The sequence below is a fragment of the Silene latifolia genome, chromosome 8, assembly GCF_048544455.1.
Source record: "Silene latifolia isolate original U9 population chromosome 8, ASM4854445v1, whole genome shotgun sequence".
Taxonomy (NCBI): Eukaryota; Viridiplantae; Streptophyta; class Magnoliopsida; order Caryophyllales; family Caryophyllaceae; genus Silene; species Silene latifolia.
In genome coordinates, this window is record NC_133533.1 from 9,199,652 (window position 1) to 9,223,463 (window position 23,812).

A 23,812-nucleotide genomic window follows, 5' to 3' on the forward strand; every position below is an offset into this window, starting at 1 on the left:
CGTTCATAAATTTGCAAAGCAACCCAGTACATTAATACAATGACATAACACAAGGTATTTTTCTTATTAACAAAACAAAAAAAAAAAAGAATTGACACTACACTGACGCTTGAATAAAATATGCATAAAGAATGAGACCAAAACTGTGCAAAAATAGAGGCGTAGATAGAAAGAAAGAAATAGAATAGAATAGAATACACAGACTGGAATACAAGGCTGGGCTCATCTACGGCGTTGTTGGGAGTAGGAAGGGGAAGAAGTAGCAACTTGGGCACCTCTGTAATTCTTGCTGGGAGAATCCAAAGGTCCCCTGAAGGATGCATATGCTGATTTCGCCACATCTGGGACCGAATCCAACGGTAGAGATTCTGCAAAGCATGCTGTATTGATACGTGTCCTCTCAAGCTCTCCTTCTAGAAGCTCTGCACTACACACCTGTCCGAGTGCCTGAAAGATAACGAACAATATGATACGATGACAACTTGTAAAATCAAGAATCATGGAACCACGCTTAATTTGTTTCATATTCCTGGCAAGTCCTATCATAAATTATAATTTCGTACTTGAAACAATAAAAGGGAGAATTGATCGCAACATCACCCCAATGCCACAATGGCGAGGTACTACAGTCGCACAAAATCTTATACTCCTACCCGTGAGATAGCAGCACAGACAGGTTGTACCAATATAACCCATAATGAAAATTGTATTGAGAATAACATCAAATAACAAGCCGTTTTGCTTTATACAAACACTAATATGCTATTAGAGTATACCCAATTAAAAGTGAGTTCCAGAACAGTATTGAGAGCCATCCTGAGCCTCCAAGGCAAAGGAAGCGACGACAATTTATCCTCCTATTTATCCCTCATCCCTTGTTACTTTTAATTAAAAAAATTCAAGCTTCTGATTAGCATGGAATGCAGAAGCTGCAACCAAGCAATATATACTTTGATTATAGTGTCACTGGCTTTTGTGAATAACAGAAGCAGAGAACACGGATATAGAACTAGGGTAGTAGCGCAGTAGAACAATGTGTAAGAAAGTGTGTACCAGAATTCTTCTATTAGGATTTTGCTATACCTTACATATTAATATTTCCCCCTCGTTTAGAACTTCCCTTCTTTCCTTTTTTTTTTTTTTTTTTTTATTAAGCACATCCTGAGAATATTGCATAACACAAAAATCCACTTACAATGAGGTCATCTGGAGACATGCCTAGTCCTTGCTGTCTTTCATCAGCAAGAACATCTTCACCACCACGAGTCGGTCTCCTATGATGCCCAGGATTCTCAACAGCCTCCGTCATACTTTCAGTGGCTTTTTCAAGAAGTGTGCCTTGTAGTGATTTTAACGATTCACTCGCATCATTGGTAAAGTAAGGATTTAATACTGTCTCAAAGTATTCAAGCTGCAAACAACGAAGCACACATTTCAAGATATAATAGAACGTGCGAGGATAGTTAATCCATTCCTCTAAGAGAATGTGTTGCATGAGTAATAACTACAATGGAACTTGTTAGCAAGTGACAGAAAACCTTTGGGAACAGATAAGACATTCATCAATCTTGAGTATCATACTATCATGATCATACTGTTTGTTGACAGTTACCAAAAATTTAAGTCACTAGATACTTGTTGAACAGGATTACCAATATGCCATAATACAAGCAGTATGTAGGTTTTCCCAAGGTTATTATACCATGCCTTAGTATAGTTTGTACTCAAAAGCACTACTGAAAAGGTCATATATCGAAGAGTGTCTTCTTTAGCAATTGTTGACTTATTAATGAGAATCATTAAGGAGTAGTCATCTACGCTATGCGAAGACACTAGTTTTGTTGTGCACATTAAAGTGAAGGGCAAAAGAACATTAAATATTGTCAGTTGTCATCTCTGTATTTGTTCCTACTGAATACTTACAACTGCAATCAGCTTCTGCACAGTTTAACATTCAGAAAAATTCTTCCTAAAGCATACCTACCTCAAGCATAAGCTGACAGAAACCATTGACATCCAGTGACTTGAGTTCTTTGCTCTCATTTTCATGGAATATGCTTAGAAGCGTATCAATGAGGCCTTCAACAAGAATACCAAGTGTCTTGTCAAGAAGCGGCTTCGCACCACAAAAGACCTGCATCGAAGGAACAGTTCTATAAAAAAATGTATAAACAAATAGGAGATGATTTGTACCAGGAGTTAACTCCTAAATCTTAGGCTTGAAGACTTCGAACCAGGAACATACAGGAGTGAAAAGTGTCAGGAGCAAACTTATCACTTTATAAAAGAGTTCCAGAAAAGGAGTAACAGAAATCACAAGAGAATATTTTTCTCATCTCATAAAAAGAACAATTTTTGAATGATTAGTCAAGGTTAACAACGCTATATACAGGCCCAAGGAGGATATGTACAAGTTGAGATGTGATAATCGTAAAATACCAGATGAGCTAGTAAATACCTCAGCATGCACAGCTACAAGTGTGTGTAATAATTCAACAGCTGCATCACGTACACCCTGCATTTATATGTTCTTTAATAAGAAGATAATCTATCAAAAGTTAGCAGTTCACCCAACTGATGAATTCAGGACTTACTTTGACTGAAGGGGCTGCTCCCCAATATATTCCGGCATCCAACAAGTAATTCATTGCAGCTGTTCTGATCAAGTTTGCCTGATAGCAATACAAAAAAATTTAATTACACCATGTCCGTGAATCAAAGGTGTTTGAAGGGATTTTGCTTCTAAGTACTACATATTCAGATGCTAAACGGTTAATTCCTTAGAGGAAGGGGATAATTACCCTCCTATATCGAGGATGAAGTAATTACATATTCAGATGCCCAATGGCTAATTCCTTGGGGCAAAGAGATAATTACCCTCCTGTATGGAGGATGAAGTAATCAACAACAAAAACCAACACCAAGAATACTACTACTACTACTACTACTTTTTTGCCATCTTATCTTTAATAGATACAACTCTTAATTACACAATAACACCCATTTTTTTTATACGGAGTAGATCATTTCTTATATGTCCAGATATCCACTATATCATATGCATTCTACATTCATCTTGTGAACATGACGATGTTTTACGGTCTAGCACTTGGTGCTATATACAATGCATATATCATTGCAGTGCGGCAAAACCGTTTGAATATATGAGGTATGCGAGGCTCACATAGGAACTCTATCAAGTTACACCCTTACAATTCAACCAACCAATTTTAATTCTATGAGCTACATGTCTATCCAATTCACCATCATTTTGGATAACAAATCCTACATGCCGAAAAAGCCGGATTTGTTAACAACCTTTCCATCTAAGGTGATCATTCCGACTTTTCTGCCTTTGTTCCCATTAAACCTACACTTTAAAAAGTCAATCTTACTCCTGCTAACTTAAAGCCCTCAGGCTTACAAATTTTGCCTCCAAAGGTTCCAACTTCCTCTCAGCACCTTTGTTCGTCTCATCAATCAACACATTATGGTCCGCAAACATAATAGACCATGGAATTATTGGAATATCGCCTTGAACTAAGCTCGTCAATTTGTCCACGACTATGGCAAAGAGAAATAGACTAAGAGCTGAGTTGCTAGTTCAGAACTGAGAAGTGCTTTGAGAAAAAAGAAACATTTTCCTTGGATATGAAAACTGAATAGAGCTGGAGTTACTAACTGAAGACTACCGAAGAATCAGTTAAGCGCTGATCTAAGGGTTTCACTACGACTATGGTAAGAAAAACAACCATTGTAATAGGCTTTAAAGACAAAACAGAGTGAGCTAAATTCCAGTTCTTTGAAAATTTTAAAAACTGCATCCTGAGACAGCATAGAAGTGCCTAAAAGTCAGCGAGTAAAAGTGGAAGATTCAAAGATAAGAAGCGAGAGCTTCACTAATGCAAGTCTGCTCTTACAAAAGAGATGCAATAAATAGAGCCATAGAGGTATAGACATAAAATTCAATCATGGCACTGAAATGCGAAAAACATGGTCATCTACTTTAGCCTTATATCTCTCACACTAGTCTTCTTACTTAATGTGACAAAAAGGTCAAGAAACGAGTAAAACAAACCTAGGAAACGACACTATCATCTAGTTATGAGCAAGCACTAAGTTGGTTTAGAAAACAGAATAGGACAACATCCTTACAAAAAAGGAAGTTCTGCTGGTATCAGAGATAAATAGAGAACAGAAAGCTTGCAATCTGGCTGAAGCGCGTCAATTACCTTTGCGAGAGTATACTGTTCAAGAACCTTTTCTTCAAGAGCAGAAAAGGCCATTACCAAATCGACCTTGTCAGAATCCTCATCGTCTCTTTCCCTGCAATGGCAAAATGGAAAGTATATGACCGGTACTGACATACAAGCATGTCTTTTTTTAGAAGTGAACGACAAGCATGTGAAGCAAGCAAAAATTGTAGAAAGAACTATCAGAGTAACCCGTACTTGATTTTACAGAGCAGTTAATGCTATCAAAAAACAGGTCAAAGACTCAAGAACACTACTTCGGTCAAATTTCATATCTAAGGACATCCACCAGACGTTGTAATGCTTAAAAAAAAAAAAAAGTAAAAGTGAAAGTAGCATACAAATTTTGTAGATCAATTACTTCCAAAGTCCTAACTTCTTTTAATGATTAGATTATGTACATTAAGTACCATGTATAACATTACATAATCCGTCATTTTGGGCTCTTGAATCTCCCAAAGTTTAGATGATTGACAGCTAACATAGAGAAGCAGAATGCAAGATAGCGACATAGAAAGTTCATTCAGTAAGCAGACCAAGGCATGAGAAAAATACTAACCCAGAACGAGCCCATATATGTTTGTATTTATTGTAAAGCTCATAACACAGTTCATCTTTGCAGTATCCAACATTACTCAAAACCATGAGCAACCGTTGATGAGGATCAACAATACTTCCTGGTGAAAGATCTGAAGACAATTCTGGATTTTCATCAGAATGCCCATTCAGCAGATGTGGACTGCCTCTGTTTGATCTACTTTGTGACAACTCACTTCCAATACGCTCAAGATGACCTAAAAATCGGATATCATCAAATATTATGCTCCAAAACTGTTTTTGTAAAAGATTCTTGAGCATATACCAGAAATTAATAAATCAGACAAGTACTTTCACGTTTTTTTTTTCATTCTCAAAATTTGGAGTGTTAAGGATTATGTGCATGTTTAATGCTACAGAATGGAACACCCACATACCAGCAAAATCCAGGAAACAGTTCAAAAACGAAAGTCTGACTGATTCTTGAATTTCTTGGAAAGGAATAAAGACATCCTCTGCCTTCGCTGCTTCACTCTTTAACGCCTGAAGCATCCTGGAAAAGCATGGGATTTTATATTATGGACAGAAATGGTGCCTAGAGAAAAAAGGGAGAAGTTATTTTGCTTTGTGAATGACCGCATTAAGCAGGTCATCTTGAAACACAGGCAAAATAAAGACACACTCACTGATATATCAACTCAAAAGTTACACAAAGTACATGGGGATAAAATGGTTACTCGTGTCCCCTAAGGTATAGAAGTCAACAAGAAAAATCAACTATTACTTCTGGAACACAGGCAAACACACGGTACCGACCTACTGACCTATTTAACTCTAATGGTTAATCTAGATAGCTAGGGGTAAAATCGTTTACTCATACCTCCTACATATTGGACATCCACAAGAAAAATCAATGGTCAATCCTAAAACACGGGCAAACACACACCACTTGACCACTGACCTGTCTCAAATATTAAGCGGTATAGGTGAGGGTAGAATGTTAACTAATACCCCATACAAAATGCAACACATACTAAAAAATTCAATGGTCAGCACTCCTGATTAGCGAAATAATTTTGGACTTTGGGAATGACAAACTGCATTCACTTACAATTACCTTCTGGCCAATAACATTATCTCTATCAAGGCCAAATCAAACAGCTTAAACTCCAAACTCAATCAGCATCTTCTTTATTAGAAGAAAGCCATTAACGAACGAGCATAACGGATTGATTTTGATTATAAATTACCAAATGCTCGAACATACCATCTCTACAGATTACAATTACCCTCCTACATGCAGCATAGAATTACTCTCAATCACATATACTTACTGATGAACTTGATCTATTGCTGAAATAACAATCGAACGGAATGCGAGAGGCAGGTAAGAGATCCTGTAAGGAGATTTATTCCTTTCAATTATTGAAACTGAAACCCATGTTTCGTCTCTTGACAATTCTTCAATAGTAGTCCTCATCCATGAGCACAGCCTTAGTATGTAAGTCTTTGAAACTTCTGCATGAACTGCTCTGAGTGCCATAACTGTGAAGACAAGAAAACACACTCTGAAATAGCATCAGGCAGCAGATGCAGCATAACAGTCATAACTAGCAACATCAGAGTGTATGATACCAATAATAGCAGGAGCTGATTCTTTGGCTTCTAACACCTGGCAAGCCTTGGATATTTCCTTTATGGAGTCGCTCATATATGTTTGAAGAATATTTGATTCGTCAAACTCACGAAATGTGTTGAGGACCTGCATCATGTAACCGCAAATAAATGGTCCATAACATCACTACTCAAATAAACGACTAATCTTTGCACTGAAAAAAAAATCGACTAATCAGATAACTAGAAGATGACCTACGAGGCTACAAGGCTACGAACAAGTTAATATTCAACCAATGAAGGAACATCAAGAGGGGACAGTGGTAGTCAATTGAGGCCTAGAGCCAATGATAGAGGGTCTCCTCGGGCTTAAATGCAACAAATGCAGCGTCTAGAGACACTTTTTGAGAACAACGAATGTATGGGTCACTGGTGCGACAATATATGAGAAGGGTTTTATAAAACTGAAAATTAGGTGAGCTTGCAGCCTTTTACTGAACTTGAGCCAGCACCTTTCTCGCAGGATCCTGATGTGAGAATATGGAATTTAGATACTTGTGTGACATTCAAGTGATTCAACTGTGAGTGTTTTATGAAGGTCATTCGCTTGGCTGGTGGTTTCTACTATCCGTCCAGATATGAATCTAATATGGAAAGAAACGATCCGCTGGAAATAAAGGCTTCTGTTGAACCTACGGCATCCGAGAAAATTAACATTCTTAGGAGTGCTTACAAGGCTCTTAACCCTCACGTTTGTATCATTTTGGGCAATTTCGTAAGTGGCTCTCCTATTTTCTTTCATAGAAAAATTGTGTGCGCCTTGCGGCATAAGCATATTGCCGTCTCTGAGAAGCAATGGGTGTTAAGGAGGTGTACTATTTTGGCAAGTGAGTCAACTCCTATGTTTTCACAAGCGTGCATCATAACATTGAACATTCTTTCGGTAGGGTAGTTTTCTTGGCTCTCTAAGGCCAAAAGGCAAAAGCAGTTGGTGCTCTCTAAGACCTGAAACATTGTTCTAGCTTATTTTACTGACCCCCAATGTATTTAACAATGCAACCTGTTATTTTCTTCTTAAATACAGAGATATTATATATAGGAAAGTTGGCGCATGGCGCAAATAGACTGTGCATGTGAAATTGTGAAGAGACATCAGTAGTTCCACGACGAAACATTAATATGGGAGGGATGCAATTCTTAGACTATATCTGATTGTCTACACAATAACCTAATTCTTCTATTAGAAAAATTAAATTATAGTATAATCTAGGAAGGTAAAGAGGACAGGAGCAATATACCTTAACCTCATAAAGAGATATTGTGCTCCGCATCATTCCAGAAACTTCATCAAGGGAATGACTTGAATACTTTGCATCGCTACCTTTTTCCTCTATTTTATTTGAGGCAGTGACATTTGAATCCACAGCAACTTGTGAAGACTGAAATTGAATCATAACCATTATTCAGCTCAATGACAACCACGACCAGCATAACAAACATATATGAAGCATCACTGATATGTACAAGTCAGCAGAGCAACAGTTTCAACTATTCTAAAGCATAAAGCGGTCGAAACATCATGCAACATATTTATGATTAATCGAGGAATTTACCATAGACGCATCAACGAACCAAGTTTTTTTATATCCCAAACAACCACCCCGTTTGTGAAAAGTGATAGCTGTACCTTAGCAAATAGCGCTACTAAGATCAAAACAATACTAAAACTGCATTCCGGGGACATTACATTGCAAAAAAAAAAAAAAATTAATATCATATCGAAAGATTTTAAGGCTCAGAAGTTTCAGAAGTTATTGCTTTTAAGAACTAGTCTTGCTAGCTAGAGACGGTGTACGAATTGGGAGTTCCTTTCTAAAGAAGAAGAAAAGGCTAATACTGCACAAATGGAGAAAGAAGTCTAACCTTTCTCTTATGAAATATCCAATGTAAACTAGACAACTAGCATCTACTTCAGCAACGAAAAGCATCATAAAAAAAGTATGCAATGAAACCAAGTGGTTCCTCAACAATCATGAGACTAACAGCCTGTTGCAGCTACACAGGATCAACTATCAAAGTATTGTTGCACAAACCTAAATTTAGTTTATGTCCTTATATAGAACATGATATCACACAGCGCACAAATTTATTAACTAAAATAAAAATCGAGCTTTTACAGCAACGAAAAGCATCATAAAAAAACGTCTGCAATGAAACCAAGTGGTCCCGCTACAATCATGAGACTAACAGCCAGTTGTATCTACACGGGATCAAGTATTGTTGCACAAACCTACATTTAGTTTATGTCCTTTATATAGAACATGATATCACAAAGCGCACAAATTTCTTAACTAAAACAAAAATCGAGCTGTTACCTACATCATACATCTAATGCTTAGGAACTGCAGGATAACAAATAGCTTACAGCCCTATTCTCTTTGTCAAATGTATCAAATGAACAATCACCAAATTGTACACAGGGTATCCTATGAATCACCAAATAACTATGGCATGATTAACATTTGAAACAGGATACTTTTCAGTAATGTTGTGTCATTTTTTCCAGTATAGCATGTAAACAATGTACATGACAGAAACAAGGAAGCTCCGCGGATCATTCCAGTATGAGCATGTAAACAATGTACATGACAGAACCAAGGAAACCTGCTCCGCGGATCATTAATCAGGCAACAGAGCTAACGTACCTTGGCAAACTTTCCACTGAAAACTGAAAGTGCTATTTTCCAGAAGGCGGGTATGTAATGAATGAGAACGGCTGATAGCTTCTGTATGTACTTCCTTTTCAGAGCATCAACTTCTTCACTTGTCAATTCAGTTGAATGACATTCTCCAACAAGGTGAAGGTCCCCATTTGCATCTGCCTGGTATCACAAGAGGATTATTCATAGCCCGTATAACTCCACCAATTATTAGCATAAAACAATCAAAGTTCAGCTCACAGGATGACTAGATCCCTCCAATATTTGTTTCCACTTAGTATCTGAGTCTGCTCGGTCTTGAATTGCATGCTGCAATGCTTCTAATGTAGCCTCATAATCGATAGTGCACTTTTCAAGCAAGCCCCTGATTCTTTGATTCTGCAGTAACATTTAAAATCATATCAGTGACTTCAGCACAGATAACAACACGGTAAACTAACAATGATAACAGGGCCAAAATTGACGATGTAAGACCAGTTTCTTTAAGCGTCACACACACACACACAAAGATCCAGTTAAAACCTCTAATAACAGCGTGACAGTTGAGAAGCATTCAAAAATTAAAAATTGAAAGAGTTAAGGCTTGTAATTCCCTTCACATGCCATCAATAGTAGCTCATGCATCACAGGAAGTCAAGAAATACATTATTTTTTTCAAACAAGACAGCATTTAATGCCGTAAGATTTAAGATTCTCACTCATAATTTAACAGACTAAAGAAAGTAAATATAAGTGATGAAATGGCATAATCCTAAGCTGGGACTATTGCATAAGTTCAAGAAATGAAAGATATTTAAAATAAGGGAGTGTGTTAGTTATCAATGCAGTGTTTTCTGCCTTCTGCATGTCCTGTACTCCTGTATCCTCGAGTATTATTCCCTCCTGTATTCTCAATGCTTCTCTACATCCTTAATGACTTTTACACATTGTTTGGATAGAAGGATCGGGAGAGGAAGAGGGGGAGAAGGAGGGGGAAAGGAGGGAGCCAACCAATTTTCTTGTTTGTATAGGGTTTGAATGATTGAGGGGGGAAAGGAGATAGGAATAGGGATACATTTTCCTCTTCTAGTACATAGGATCGTTTGGAGGGAAAATGCACCTCTGCTTCTTCTCTCCCCTCCCTTTCCTCTCCCTCTCTTGCCTTCCACTCCCTTTTCTCCTTTCTTGCTAAAGCTTGACCATTTGTGCTTAGGAGGGAGAAATTATATACCAAACTCAAGGCCTAAGATCACAGTATTGTTTAACAATCCTTAAAAACAATCTATCATAAGAACCATGCATCATGAAGGGGTATCTTATACAAGGGGACAAGGGCTCCTGACCTGTAAGTTGAGGTAGTGCCACACCGGATCTGACTCAGGTTCCAGCTCCAGAAGCAACCTCACTGTATTTTCAAGCTACAAAGACTGTACATTAGCCATTCACTGATACCAAATAAAAATAACAGCAGAGGAAAATGAAGACAAATAACAGAAGGGGAATAAAGACAAATCAGCAAATGTAAATGATCATAAAAAAAGGCCACAGAAGTCACATCCATCCAAGGAATAAAAGTGTCGAATTGTTTGCAGTTTAGGTAAAACTTGCAAAATCCCAGTTGTTGATAAGTCACAAATGTAACGGGTGATGGTCAATACGACCGGCCTCAAAACCATATACCAACTGCGTTTAATTTTCGCATCTTCATAAGATTCAAAACATTTCAATATATATTGCATATATCTCTCTTACAACCTCTTTTTCAAAAACAAATACACCAACTGCAAATACAATGTTTGCAAAGATTTTTAACGGAAGCAACGGTTAGTGCGCTGTCAGTCGTGGAAATATCGGTAAAATAACAGCAATATAATGCAATACTAGATGATGGGGCAGAAAATTGACATTATTCTATAGAGTTTTAGTTAGTGAGAAATAGCAGAACGGCAGCAAAAATTATATTACATAATGGAAGCAGTTTTATACCATGCATCCATGATCCACCATATGCGATAATGCAATGTACTGTTGTGAGTGCACCCTTTCACCCAAAAGCCTAAGGCCTAAGCTGATGTTTGAGGTTCAGTCAGTGGTTTAATATCCTATATTGCCGTGTCAAGATTTGACTACAGATCATAGGCTTAGAATTTAAAAAATATAAAAATTCATGCCCTGAAGTTATCATGAAGATTTTATGTGCAAATTCAGGAAACAAATGCTGCTCAAACTAGAACTCTTGGCTCCAGCTGTGTATATGCATCCAAAAGCGGAATGTCGCGCTTGCCACGAACAAGCTATCTCCTCATATATAATTATATACATCATCTTGCTACAGTTACATCACCCGTTAGTCAAAGGAACCATCTCCCAAAATGACACAACATGCCTCCTTTTAGCCTCTTTTAAGAATGTCAATATAATGCCTTTCGTATTCTCTGAATATCTGGATAACCAACTCAGTCAACTGAAAGAGTTTCTCATCATAATGAAAGAGTAAATGGTAAGAGCAAACTAGCCAATCAGGTTTTTCTGCGCCTGTAAACTCCTAATGCCGTTGTCTGGTTTTATATTGGTAAGAGCAAACTACCTCAAACATCTCTCATTGTACATCCTATTAAAGGAGAAGCTTCGTAAAATATAATCTAAGAAACAACCTTATAAATTTGGATATATAGCAAAAAGCTTAACCTTGAAACTCCAGAAATAGAAAGGCATAACCATAAATATAGCTACTTCGACAGCCCTCCAATGCTTGTTTTTCAAACAACTCAGGCATAATTGAACAGTGAAAGGCAGAACCAAACTACTGCACAAAGCTAAGCTTATTTACCCCTCTAATAGATAAAGAGAAAAGGCATAACCTAAACTGGGCAATTTATATTAAAAATCCAGGTCTTGCTTTAGACAAAATAGAGGATAGATGGACCAAGTGTCCTGTCTGCACTTACAGACATACCAAACAACACACCCCCTGTAAACTTTCCGCAGAAAGAAAAATAATTCATAATGGTAAGTAGTATTATACGAAAGATAAAGCAGACATCAGAAGGATGTCAATCTGTGTATTATAGTCTAGGAAGGGAACAAGCCCGCCTCTCAGACCAAAGTGATAATTTGGGTCAAGACATTGCATTGTGAGTTGTGAGTCTGTGAGCCTTCGTAATGATTTTTTAAGGTTAGTTATGACCGCATTCTGGGTTGACAATTGACATCAGCTGCACAACAGCGAAGATTAGAGGCCATAGCACGATTTTGGGATTCAAATTGGAAGAGATATTTAATAGCATGACTGACATCGAAATCACAATCCAGCAACTCTCATCTATAGCACATCACACAAGAGAAGTAATCATACATATGTTTTGTACGGATCACTGACCAGAAGTCATAACTTTCAACATTTTTTGTAAAACTGGTCGTATGTAGTTAGTCAACTTACATCTGTTAAATCTATTTGTGGGTCTTCCATTGTTTTGTAAAGTGTGCCCTTGAACTCATGCATCACTTTTTCGACTTCTTCAAGCACACGTTTCAATATTCCAACCTGGAAGTAAATCAATATACCCTTAGCTAACATGTAGATGAGAAATCATTGAAAACTTATGCTAATGATCATGTTGAAAAGATTAACAAGTACTCAAATCGCAAGAACCTGCATGTCAAACCATTTTATTGTGAGTATTCAGGTTTTAAACGACCTATAACAAAGACTATAAAGTGATCCTCTTCCATTTCAATCAAAATTGGGGGAAATATAAAGAAGATAAGTAAAAATAACATCAAAATACATAATGAAACAATTTACAATGCTCCGTAATAGAAAAGAACCACTATTCAAACACCAGTGAAAATCATGGTATTAAAATAGAGTAACAGAAACGAATCACGGTAGAGTACTCCGATGCAAACGACGGGCGGTTTACTATGGTTTGTATTTTACCAGTCAAACCAGCCCATTGATTTGCTATAAGTTGTGGTGAGCATATGTCCATCTAGGATTGTTTCCATTGAACAAATACCAACCATGTAGAGGTTGGTTTGATCAAATGTTGCACTATAGGCAACTTTGAAAGGTTCTTCACACAGTAAGCTCAAAAACCTTGCAAAATAATGGCCAATATATATGTTATCGGGTAATAATGGGCAAACACCAACAATGAAAACAAACCGAAAGGCTCCCTATGGATGCTAGGCTATTCGCTATAGGGCCTAAGGTCATGAGTATTATAGACAATTGTCTCCAAAGTAACTCCGCCAAATCTACAGTTTAACATCACCAGTCTGTCCATTTTTCCGCTCTTTCTTCTCATGTCATTGCGAAACAAAAAGGCATAGAAGCATTGAGAAGTTTATCTATATCTATTGACACCAAAGGAAGTAAGGAACATTAGAAGAAAAGAAGTCCTCCTAAGCGACAGAAGTACGAAAGGCACACTAAATTTCATGCTTGCCACGAAAAAAAAAATTTATGGAATGGGATATAAGACTAGCAACCAATTTGATGCAGAACTCATTTCCCGCGTCATAGGTACGATTATAGATAGAAGAAAAACCCGGAACCACTGCCAAAATGTAGATGAAGTTTGAAAAGAGAACTAGAGTCTTTATGGCATAGGACAATAGTAAAATCTCCCAACTAATTAGTCCACCATATAAAAACAATGATCAGTCTCTAAGCTATTCCTGCTTCATATGGCAATTCATTAGTTTAACAAGACGAGCTTCAGAAACATAATGCAGGAGCAGAAAAAATCCCAACAAAGTCCGAGTGCAACAAAATTTTACATATGTTCACAAATCACACTAACCCATTACTCACACACCACCTCATGAGCACGTAACTTAAAATGCACAATCTCATAGTAATTACTGAATGAGAACAAAAAATGTGCCAATAGCATGGCGTGATCCATTGTCATCCAACAAGAATGTTAAAAAGTTAGAAGCTCAACATACATGGGATGGTAGTGCAATTGACTTTGCTTTCTTATATTCCCTAACTGCCAAGTCATATTCTCCATTACTGATACTAGCACGAATTGTACTAGGCAAGTTGAATAACGTTCGGAACCTCTGAAGCATTCCTTGAACAGATCGGATCTTTTCTGCTTGAGCCTTGTGTAAGTAAATGAACAATCATGTTACTGCACTGAAATGGATAAAAACCAGTGAACCACTACGTAAAAAATATTTGTATCACTCACCTGTCTCTCAAATAGTGGCTCAAAAGCGCGTGTTGCAAGAGAACTCACTCCTTTGATGATATTGTAAAGGTGCATTGTTCCAGCACCCTCTGGGTCTTCTTCGATCCGTTTCAACTTTGATTCAATATCTAATCAAGATAGTTTCACTGATAATAAGGCACATACTAAGCTACTACACGCACATGTTAATCAATAACAGCCAGTTGCTAAGTAAACTGGAGACATGTATAAAATACCTATATCAGTGACATACCATCAATAGTTGTCTTGCAGGAAACAAAACAGTCAAAATTTTCCTTCACCAGGTCTTTTCTCTGCTGGGTACGACCTTTCAGATCAGTTTTTATATCAAGGGCGCCAGCCTCGAGATCTGCTGCACTTGTATCTTGATGTATCCTAGAAAGAAATAACTTTGCGTCGAACCTTTCTGAAAAATATGCCAACTTTTCTGCAGAAATTTGAGTACGAATTGAAACACTTAATGACACCAAAAGCAACTGACAACATCACATTGGATAAAGAGTTGGGTAAAGTAGCTGTAGAAATAAAAAGCAGAAATCTCAAGGACCGTGACAACGTTAAATTCATTAAATAAATGATTCCAGTGGGGAACCAAAAAAAAACTCGAGAAATAAAAAAGAAATACCTCGGAGATTATTATCGATGTTCTCCTTTTCTTTAGATGGAGAGCTGTCCAGCATATCTGTTATTAACCTCAGTGTTCTATTGTCTATTATCCTGCCAATGACAACACAACTCATGTTAGCATGAAAGGTCAGATGTTGAAGGAAATAAGATTCTAATGCTAGTAGAGTTCAAGTAACAGTTTCTGTACATGATCTAGATTGGGAGAACTCACAATTGACTATTGAAAGCAAATAAAACATACTTCCATTTTGCTAGTACATTACCATAATTAAATATGAAAGACCCGTCACACGGCTGTTTATTGTTTGACGGGCCAGCTATTTAAGTATCTATCAATATGAATCTCTCTCCCTCCAATATAATCGATCATTTTACTCACGCATTTTTCTCAGCTTCATTTTTCTTTGGTTTATCAATTTGCAGGTTATCTCAAAATGAGTACATCTAGATTCAAGAACACTCCAAGATCGCGACATGATCATAAGTGGGATCCTGCTTTATGATTCATGTTAATTATTGAAAAGTGACATAATGCAAGAACGTTTAAACATTACGGACATACAAAAGGGAAACTTCATGGTTCAACAATACCTCTAATAGTTCACATCAAGTGACGTGTCAAATTTTACAGTAGGAGGCAAAATCAAGGGACATAATCTCAGCAAGTAAGATCGATGTTTTAACAAGAGCAATTAGCAAAAGCAACGACTCCTAAATCAAATGTCACTTATCCATTACAAATTACTTTCAAAATAGCATCAAAAGTAAGATGACCCCAATCCTAGTGGCTTAATACACTCCTTCAAGAAGCAATGAATTTTGGCAAATATTTCGCAATTCTTCTCAATGTTAATACACAAGTCTACAACAATGAATTGAAATGGGCCACCAGTTGAGTTTCAATAGAGCAACGACTTCTAAATCAAATGTCACTTATCCATCACAATTTACTTTCAAAATAGCATCAAAAGTAAGATTACCCCAATCCTAGTGGATCAATACACTCCATGCCTCGTGGAAACGATTGTAAACTAGTCAGCCCTTTTTTTGCCAGCACGGCAGGTTTAAGCTCTTCCTTTGAGACCACAGGAATTGCTCTAGCCTCGCGCATCTCTCGAACCCTACGAGCAAGCTGGCAAACAGAAAAGTCTTAGTAACGCAGAAGCTGGCGTAAAGATACAATATAAGAGCTTACAAACTCTCCAAATATTTGTCAAGAGACAGAGTAAGCCGATAATTGTGCGCAGCTGCACATGCATGAATAATCTAACAGTACGTCGTTTAGCCCAGTGGATTCAGCATTAAGAAACAGTTGCAAAAGCTAGCAAGTAGATACAACCAACACGAGCAAGAAAAAATATGAACTGAAATTCCTAGAGCACAAAACCAGACTGAGAGCAGTCAGAATGATGCAGCACAGCTCAAAAACATAGACACTTAAAAATTACATAATTTACCCACTCTTGCTATATTCGTGTTTCAAATGGAAGACCAACAATACATCACAATTAATGTATTAAAAACAAGATATAGCCAGGCAAACCATCTCAAAAACATTGAAGATCTACATAATTACTAAAAAATCAAACTTTTGGAAGCATAGTGTATCCCACTTTGTTTAGAATACGCACCTTAGTGATGCTGGTGGCACAGTTAGTATGTGATAATAAATATCACTCAAACATCAGAGAGTAATTCTTTTCGACAATGCATTCCCTTCATACAGCCCTTACGTCCAAGTAAAAATAACAACCCTAACAGCCTTTAAAACTATCAGAGCTCCACCTAGTCAAGACAGTGCAAAAAAAAAAAAAAAAAAAAAAAAAAAAAAAAAAACTTCCATCTAAGTCTAGTGTTTGCCGAAACGTGTTGTACTAAGACGAAACATTTTCTATACAAAAAGTATATATAGTTAAAAGAATGCAAATAGCTAGCTCACACCACTATCCTCCCTAATTGCTTTGCAAGTTGCAACTTTGAACCATTACAGAATCTCATTTTGAGATTGCCATAAGCTTAAGACGGCTTCTTCCACGCAATGAAGTTCATCTAACATAGCTATAATAACTACACACTTGACACTCCATTCATTAATATTGACCCTTTTTCCCTCCTTATTAGTCCCACATTAATTGCGCCCTTTCAAAATATAATAAACAAATGGCTAAATCATCAATTACTCCCTTTTATAGTACACTTTTTCAAAATTACTCCCTTTTATAAAAAAATTTAAAAATTACACCCAAAAAATTGCTGAAATTTTTAAATTGCTCCCAAATCCCTATTTTTGTACATTTAGGACGAAAATGCCCTTGATTCGCAAAATTGGGTCATTTTGTTTGCTTCATATCTGGAGTTTTACATAGACAAAAATTACGTTCTTTATACGGATAGAATCTTGAAGAAGTCTACTTTCCAATGGCGTTGGAATCAATAAGTTTTACCGTGTGAATTTTGCCAAACAAGCCTTCAAAGCGATACGATTTTAAGACCGAAATTCCTGTTTTTCCATTCGTGTCTCGATATTGAGGAGCCATTTCCATGGTGTTATTTTGATTTAATGTAAACGCCCTTTCACATGGTTGTAGCCCTTTGAGTCTAGTTTCCGAATTGGTAAGGTAGACTTCTGGGTGATTTGTAGTTTGTGGGGAATCGCAATTCTCGTGGAAAGACGCAAATCTGTCTTAAAATCGTATCAGTCTTTGAAGGCTTGTTAGGCAAAATTCACACGGTAAAACTTATTGATTCCAACGCCATTGGAAAGTAGACTTCTTCAAGATTCTATCCGTATAAAGAACGTAATTTTTGTCTATGTAAAACTCCAGATATGAAGCAAACAAAATGATCCAATTCTGCGAATCAAGGGCATTTTCGTCCTAAATGTACAAAAATAGGGATTTGGGAGCAATTTAAAAATTTCAGCAATTTTTTGGGTGTAATTTTTAAAATTTTTTATAAAAGGGAGTAATTTTGAAAAAGTGTACTATAAAAGGGAGTAATTGATAATTTAGCCTAAACAAATTTAGCAAACATCCAAAATTTCCCCCACTTAAGTAACTATTTCTCCCCCATTACAATTAACTTATATCCATCTTCGTTAGTCAAGTGATAAAATTGTTATTATAACACTTTTTCTTAAAACATCCCAAATACAAAGTACGAATAGGACAATAAAAGTGGGATAGAGGGAATATTATTGATATTGTAAACTTAAGACGGTCTTAAAGCAAGACTAGCTCTCAAATCATTTATATCCATTTCGCAATTCTATACTCACTTCAACTGAATCAGTATTTATAAATCTCATAATAGCTTATCAATAATGTCAACCAATGTATTCACTTTCTATGCTCAGAAAACAACCTGATACTATAGTAAGTTAATAACTACTCGTGGATTGTAAGCTTAAGACGATCTTAAAGCAACACTAGCTCTCAAATCATTTACAATTTTACATCCATTTTACAAACCTATACTCACCCCCACTCAAATCATCATTAATCAACTGTTCAATCTCACAATGTCATACCAATACAACAACTTCAAAAACAAAAACAAAAACAAAAAAAAAACACGATACTATAATAACTACGTTGTAACCTTCAGACGGTCTGAACTCTTAAGCAACGCTATCTCTCAGATCATTTACGTACATTATGCAAACTATACTCACTTCACCTAAATCGTCATTAATCAACCCTCCAACCCATTATGTCAACCAATGCAAGAACTTTGAAACCTCAAAAAGTAACAAGATACTATAATAACTACGTTGTAACCATAAGACGGTCTTAACTCTTAAGCAACACTAGCTCTCGGACCGTTCACATCCATTCTGCAAACCTATACTCGCTTCAATCAAATCATCATCAATCAACCGTTCAATCTCACTATGTCAACCTACAACTTTAAAAATAAAAAAACAACGCTATATTATAATAACTACGTTGTAAGCTTAAGACGGTCTTAAGTGCCCTCGGATCAATTACATTGATTTCTATACTCACTTCACCTAAATCACCATTAATCAACCCTCCAACCTCATAATTTCATACCAATACAACTTCTTCGAAAACTCAAAAAACAACACGGTACTATCATAGCTGCGTTGTACGCTTAAGACGGTCTTAGCTCTTAAGCAACACAAGCTCTCGCGTCATTTAAATCCATTTTACAAACCTATACTCTCTCCACTCAAATCATCATCAATCAACCATCCAATTTCAATTTCACACTGTCATACCAGTACAACAACTTCAAAAACTCAAAAAACAACACGATATTATAATAATAACTACGTTGCAAGTTTAAGACAGTCTTAAGCAAACACTAGCTCTCAAATCATTTACATCCATTTCACAAACCTATACGGCTACGGCTATACCAACTCCACTCAAATCCTCATTAATCAACCCTCCAACCTCATAATGTCAACCAATACAACAGCTTCGAAAACGCAAAAAGCAACATTATATTATAATAATTACATTATAACCTTGAGATGGTCTTAAGCAAGGCTAGTTCTCGGATCATTTCCATCCGCTTTGCAAAACTATAATCAGTCCACTTAAATTATCATTAATCAACCATTCTATCTCACACTGTCATAGCAAAACAATAACTTTGAAAACTTTAAAAAAAAAACGATACTATAATAACTACGCTGTAACCTTAAGACGATCTTAACTCTCAAGCAACATTAGCTCTTGTATCATTTACATCCATGGTTACCGAATTCGCTATGAATACGTCCTTACCAATTCGCGATTCGCTCTTATAGAATGTGTTTTATATGTATTTTCAGTAAGCAACATGATAGAATTCGCTTTTAACAATTGGCAATTTGTAGGGCACCGAGCGAATTACCTTCGGTAGCCGTGAATTACATCCGTTTCGCAAGCTTATACTCACTTCACCTAAATCATCAATTCATCACAACTCAATCATTCAATCTCACAATGCCAACCAATACAACAAAATCTCATTTGAGACCGTCTTAAGCTTGAGACGACCTACTGATACTATAATATCTACTCTTCTGGTTGTAACCTTAAGACGGTCTTAAGCAACACTAGCTCTCGGATCATCTACAACCAATTTGCAAACCTATACTCACTCCACTCAAATCACCATTACTCGACCCACCAACCTCACAATGTCAACTAATATGACAGCTTCGAAAACTCAAAAAGCAACATGTAAGCTTAAAGACCGTCTTAAGCAACACTAGCTCTCTGGCCATTTCCCTCCATTATGCAAACCTATACTCACTCCACTCAAATCATCATCAATCAACCCCCTACCTCACAATGTCAACCAATACAAAAGCTTCCAAAACTAAAAAAGCAACCCGATATACTATAATTAGTAAGCTTAAGACCGTCTCAAGCAAGACTAGCTCCCGGATCATTTCTAACCATTTTGCAAACCTATACTTATTCCACTTAAATCATCATCAATCAACAATTCAGTTTCACAATGTCAACCAATACAACAACGTTGAAAACTAAATAAACAATGAACAAACAATTAAACCTAAATTCAACAAAAACTCAATCAAATTACTATAAAAAACCGCACCTCAGCTTTGAAAACCTATACTCATTGCACTCAAATCATCATCAATCAACCCCCAATCCCATAATGTCAAAAGCTTTGAAAACTAAAAAAGCAACTCGATATACTTTAATAGTTACGTAGTAAGCATAAGACCGTCTTAAGCAAGACTAGTTCCCGGATCATTTTTAACCATTTTGCAAACCTATACTCACTCATTCAAATCACCACTAATCAACCATTTAATCTCACAATGTCAACCAATACAACAGCTTCATAAACTCAAAAAGCAACACACTACTATAATGATTACGTTGTAAGCTTAAAGACGGTCTTAAGCAAGACTAATTCTCACAATGTCAGCCAATAGAACAACTTCGAAACTCAATAAACAACAATGATCAAACAATTCAACACAAATTCAATCAAATTACTAAAAACCAAACCGCACCTCGGCTTCATTAACATGCTTCCAACAACCAGGCTCACCACCATCCCAACCACCATCAGCTTCATCCTTCGAAACACCTCTCGCTTTCCTCGGTCTCCCACCATGATTCGACGCTTTTGACGATTCCTCATCACCAGACGAAATACTCAACAACTCAACCTCCGAATCATCATCCTCATCCATCGACTTCGTATGCCCCCGCCGTTGCGCAGAATTAGGGTTCGCATTCGAATTTCTCGCCGCCGACGATGACGGAGGTTGAACGTAGCTAACAACAGGTTTAGATGACTTAGATGGTGGTTTCTGGTAATTGAGATCGCGTTCTGATTGTTCTTTTAATGCCATTTGAAGAAGCTCGTCTTCGTCTAGATCACTATCGCTCGACATTTTTGGGGATTTTTGGGGATTTAGGGATTTGGGGAAATTGGGGATTTAGGGATTTAGATCTGGAAGAAAGTAAAATGTAGTGTAATGTAATGATGATTAATTAAGTGGTAATTAATAATTAATTAATTGATGGAATTGGTAAATAGAATGATGAGTATGATTAAAGTTCAACGGGAAAGAGAAAGAGGAGAGAGGAGGTTGATTTTTCGGTGTTAATCTTGTTTCAGGACGATGGTGCTGGACTGTTGGTGTTAGCTGTGACTGTGCCACGTTTCTCGTTTGTTTTTCGACCTCCTCTTTACAATTGCGGATTCTCCATCTCATTATGTGTTTTATAGGGGTATATATGTTGACAGTCCGTCTAATCAAAGATGGTCACTATCCGTTACAAGTTGACAGATACTGACCCTCTCACCACAAAATGCAAGTGGGAGGGCAAATGGGGTATCCATTTCTTTCTACTTGCACTATCCATTTGAATTTTGTAAGAGGGACATTATCCGTCTTCAACTTGTGACGAATAGTGTCCGTCTTCAATGAGATTTTGTGATATGTTGAATACGTACGAAATTATTAAGTCACAATCAACAATAAAAAGATCACGAAATAAAATAAAGTATACGAAAGATTAATCTCTCAATAACTTAGGGTTGTTTGGTTAGGGGTGTAAAAGAAAGGGAAAGGAAATGAGAAGGTTTTATACCCTTTTTGTTAATGTTTGTTTTGTCTATTTTATCTTACCCTTTCCCCACTTTCATGATTGCAATCACCCATAAGCTCTCTAAATTGATACCTCTAAACCCCCGACTCCCCAAGGGTATCATATTTCATTCTCTCTTTAACAACTCTCACCACTCACCACCACAATCATGCACCATGTACATCCACCGCCAACCACCATTATCCACCTCATATGTCGTCGGCATCACCATAGTTATCGGCACTGGGACCACACACGTTCCCTCGCTGGAGACCCCCGAAGATCAACACCACGTCGACACCATCAACACCGACACAACTCGTCGGTTGTCCGTTTTCTCTCTCGTAAAGCGCGCATTTGTCGAGATACGGCAACTATTACAGTGGTTGTGATGGCGGTAAAGAAAATTAGGAAAGATTCAACAAAATCAACCAAAATCAAAATCACAAGTATATTACTGGAGAATTGAATTGAAGAAAATTATGGAGAAGGGTGATTATTGAAAAGGCAAGAGGATTAATTGTGTGTTTTTATTTTATAACCCACCATTTACATGGGTTTTCTGGTGTTGTCGGGGGTGGGGAGGAGGTTTCGAGTGGTGTGGTGGGTTTCCCAGGTGTTAGTGTGTTTTGTAGATTGGGGTTAGTGCTTGTGCAACGGGACTGGAGGTGGCATGGTAAGAGGGTCACCGGAGAGGTGGGGCGACGACGACATTATTGATGGTGTGACAGAAGGTGGTTTGTGGTGTTGGTGATAGTGGACGTGGGGAATACGGTGGAGGTTGATTTCTAGTGTGTTCATTCCTTTTATTTTGTAAATACTAGATAATGGCATCTCCCATTACACCTCTCCTTCACATACACCCGAACACAATGGGTATGCGAAAAGACGACATCGTCACATCCTTGAGACGAGATTATCCCTACTAACACACGTCCAAGTCCGCTCTACATTCTGGTTCTTTGCTTTTAGCACGCCGTCTACCTCATTAATCGCCTCCCCACGCGCACTCTCAATGATCAGACACCCTACTTCAAACTTTTTAACACTCACCCCGACTACACCAAACTCTATAACTTTGGGTGCCTCTGTTACCCATGGTTACGCCCTTGTGACAAACACAAAGTGGAACCTCGCTCTCTCCCTTGTGTCTTCGCTGGCTACTCCACGACACAAAGTGCCTACTATTGTCTCGACCCAAAACTCATCGCATTTAAACCTCCGTTCGTTTTATTGACGATGAGTACCCTTACTCAAGCCTTGTCAACACCCCACCCCTTCTCCATCTACAAACATCGATGAATGGCGTCGCCTCCACATACCGCTGCTGTCAGCCCCACCCTCACCCATACCTCAACCAACTCCTTCCACTCCTCCCTCCACCCCGCGGACTCCATAGTCCCACAGTACTACCTCTTCCCCTGTCACCACGCCCACTTCCGCTGCTACCACTCCCTATTCACCTGACACCCACAACTCTCCCTCTACTTCACCTGTCACTTCACCATCTGCTCCTGCCTGCACAACACTCACTGACCCTTCTTCCTCGCCTTCGACCACTACCCAACCTGTCAATTCCCACCCATACCATCCTCATGTGACACGCCTAGCAAACAATATCCGTAAACCAAATCCCAAGTACGCGAAAGTCGCCACTTCTCAACCGTCATGCCAATACCTTCTCAACACCACCAAACAAGCCCTTATCCTACCCCTCTGATGCCATGCTATGCAAAAGGAATTTGATTCTCTTGATCGAAATC

At 37.6% G+C, this 23,812-nt stretch overlaps 1 protein-coding gene across 1 annotated transcript; it reads right to left on the reverse strand.

The window, feature by feature from the left end:
- Window positions 1–13: 13 nt before the first annotated feature.
- LOC141596318 (exocyst complex component SEC5A) lies at window positions 14–21,644 on the reverse strand. The gene is made up of 21 exons (XM_074416435.1): window positions 20,963–21,644; window positions 15,936–16,087; window positions 14,954–15,045; window positions 14,561–14,755; window positions 14,308–14,435; window positions 14,060–14,218; window positions 12,543–12,647; window positions 10,447–10,521; window positions 9,365–9,502; window positions 9,110–9,286; window positions 7,703–7,843; window positions 6,426–6,552; window positions 6,125–6,335; window positions 5,228–5,343; window positions 4,813–5,047; window positions 4,233–4,326; window positions 2,595–2,672; window positions 2,459–2,515; window positions 1,985–2,134; window positions 1,196–1,411; window positions 14–447 (listed from the first exon to the last, which is right to left on the reverse strand). The coding sequence occupies exons 1-21, from the start codon at window positions 21,347–21,349 to the stop codon at window positions 223–225; spliced, it is 3,258 nt and encodes a 1,085-aa protein (XP_074272536.1). The 5' UTR covers window positions 21,350–21,644; the 3' UTR covers window positions 14–222.
- Window positions 21,645–23,812: the final 2,168 nt, after the last annotated feature.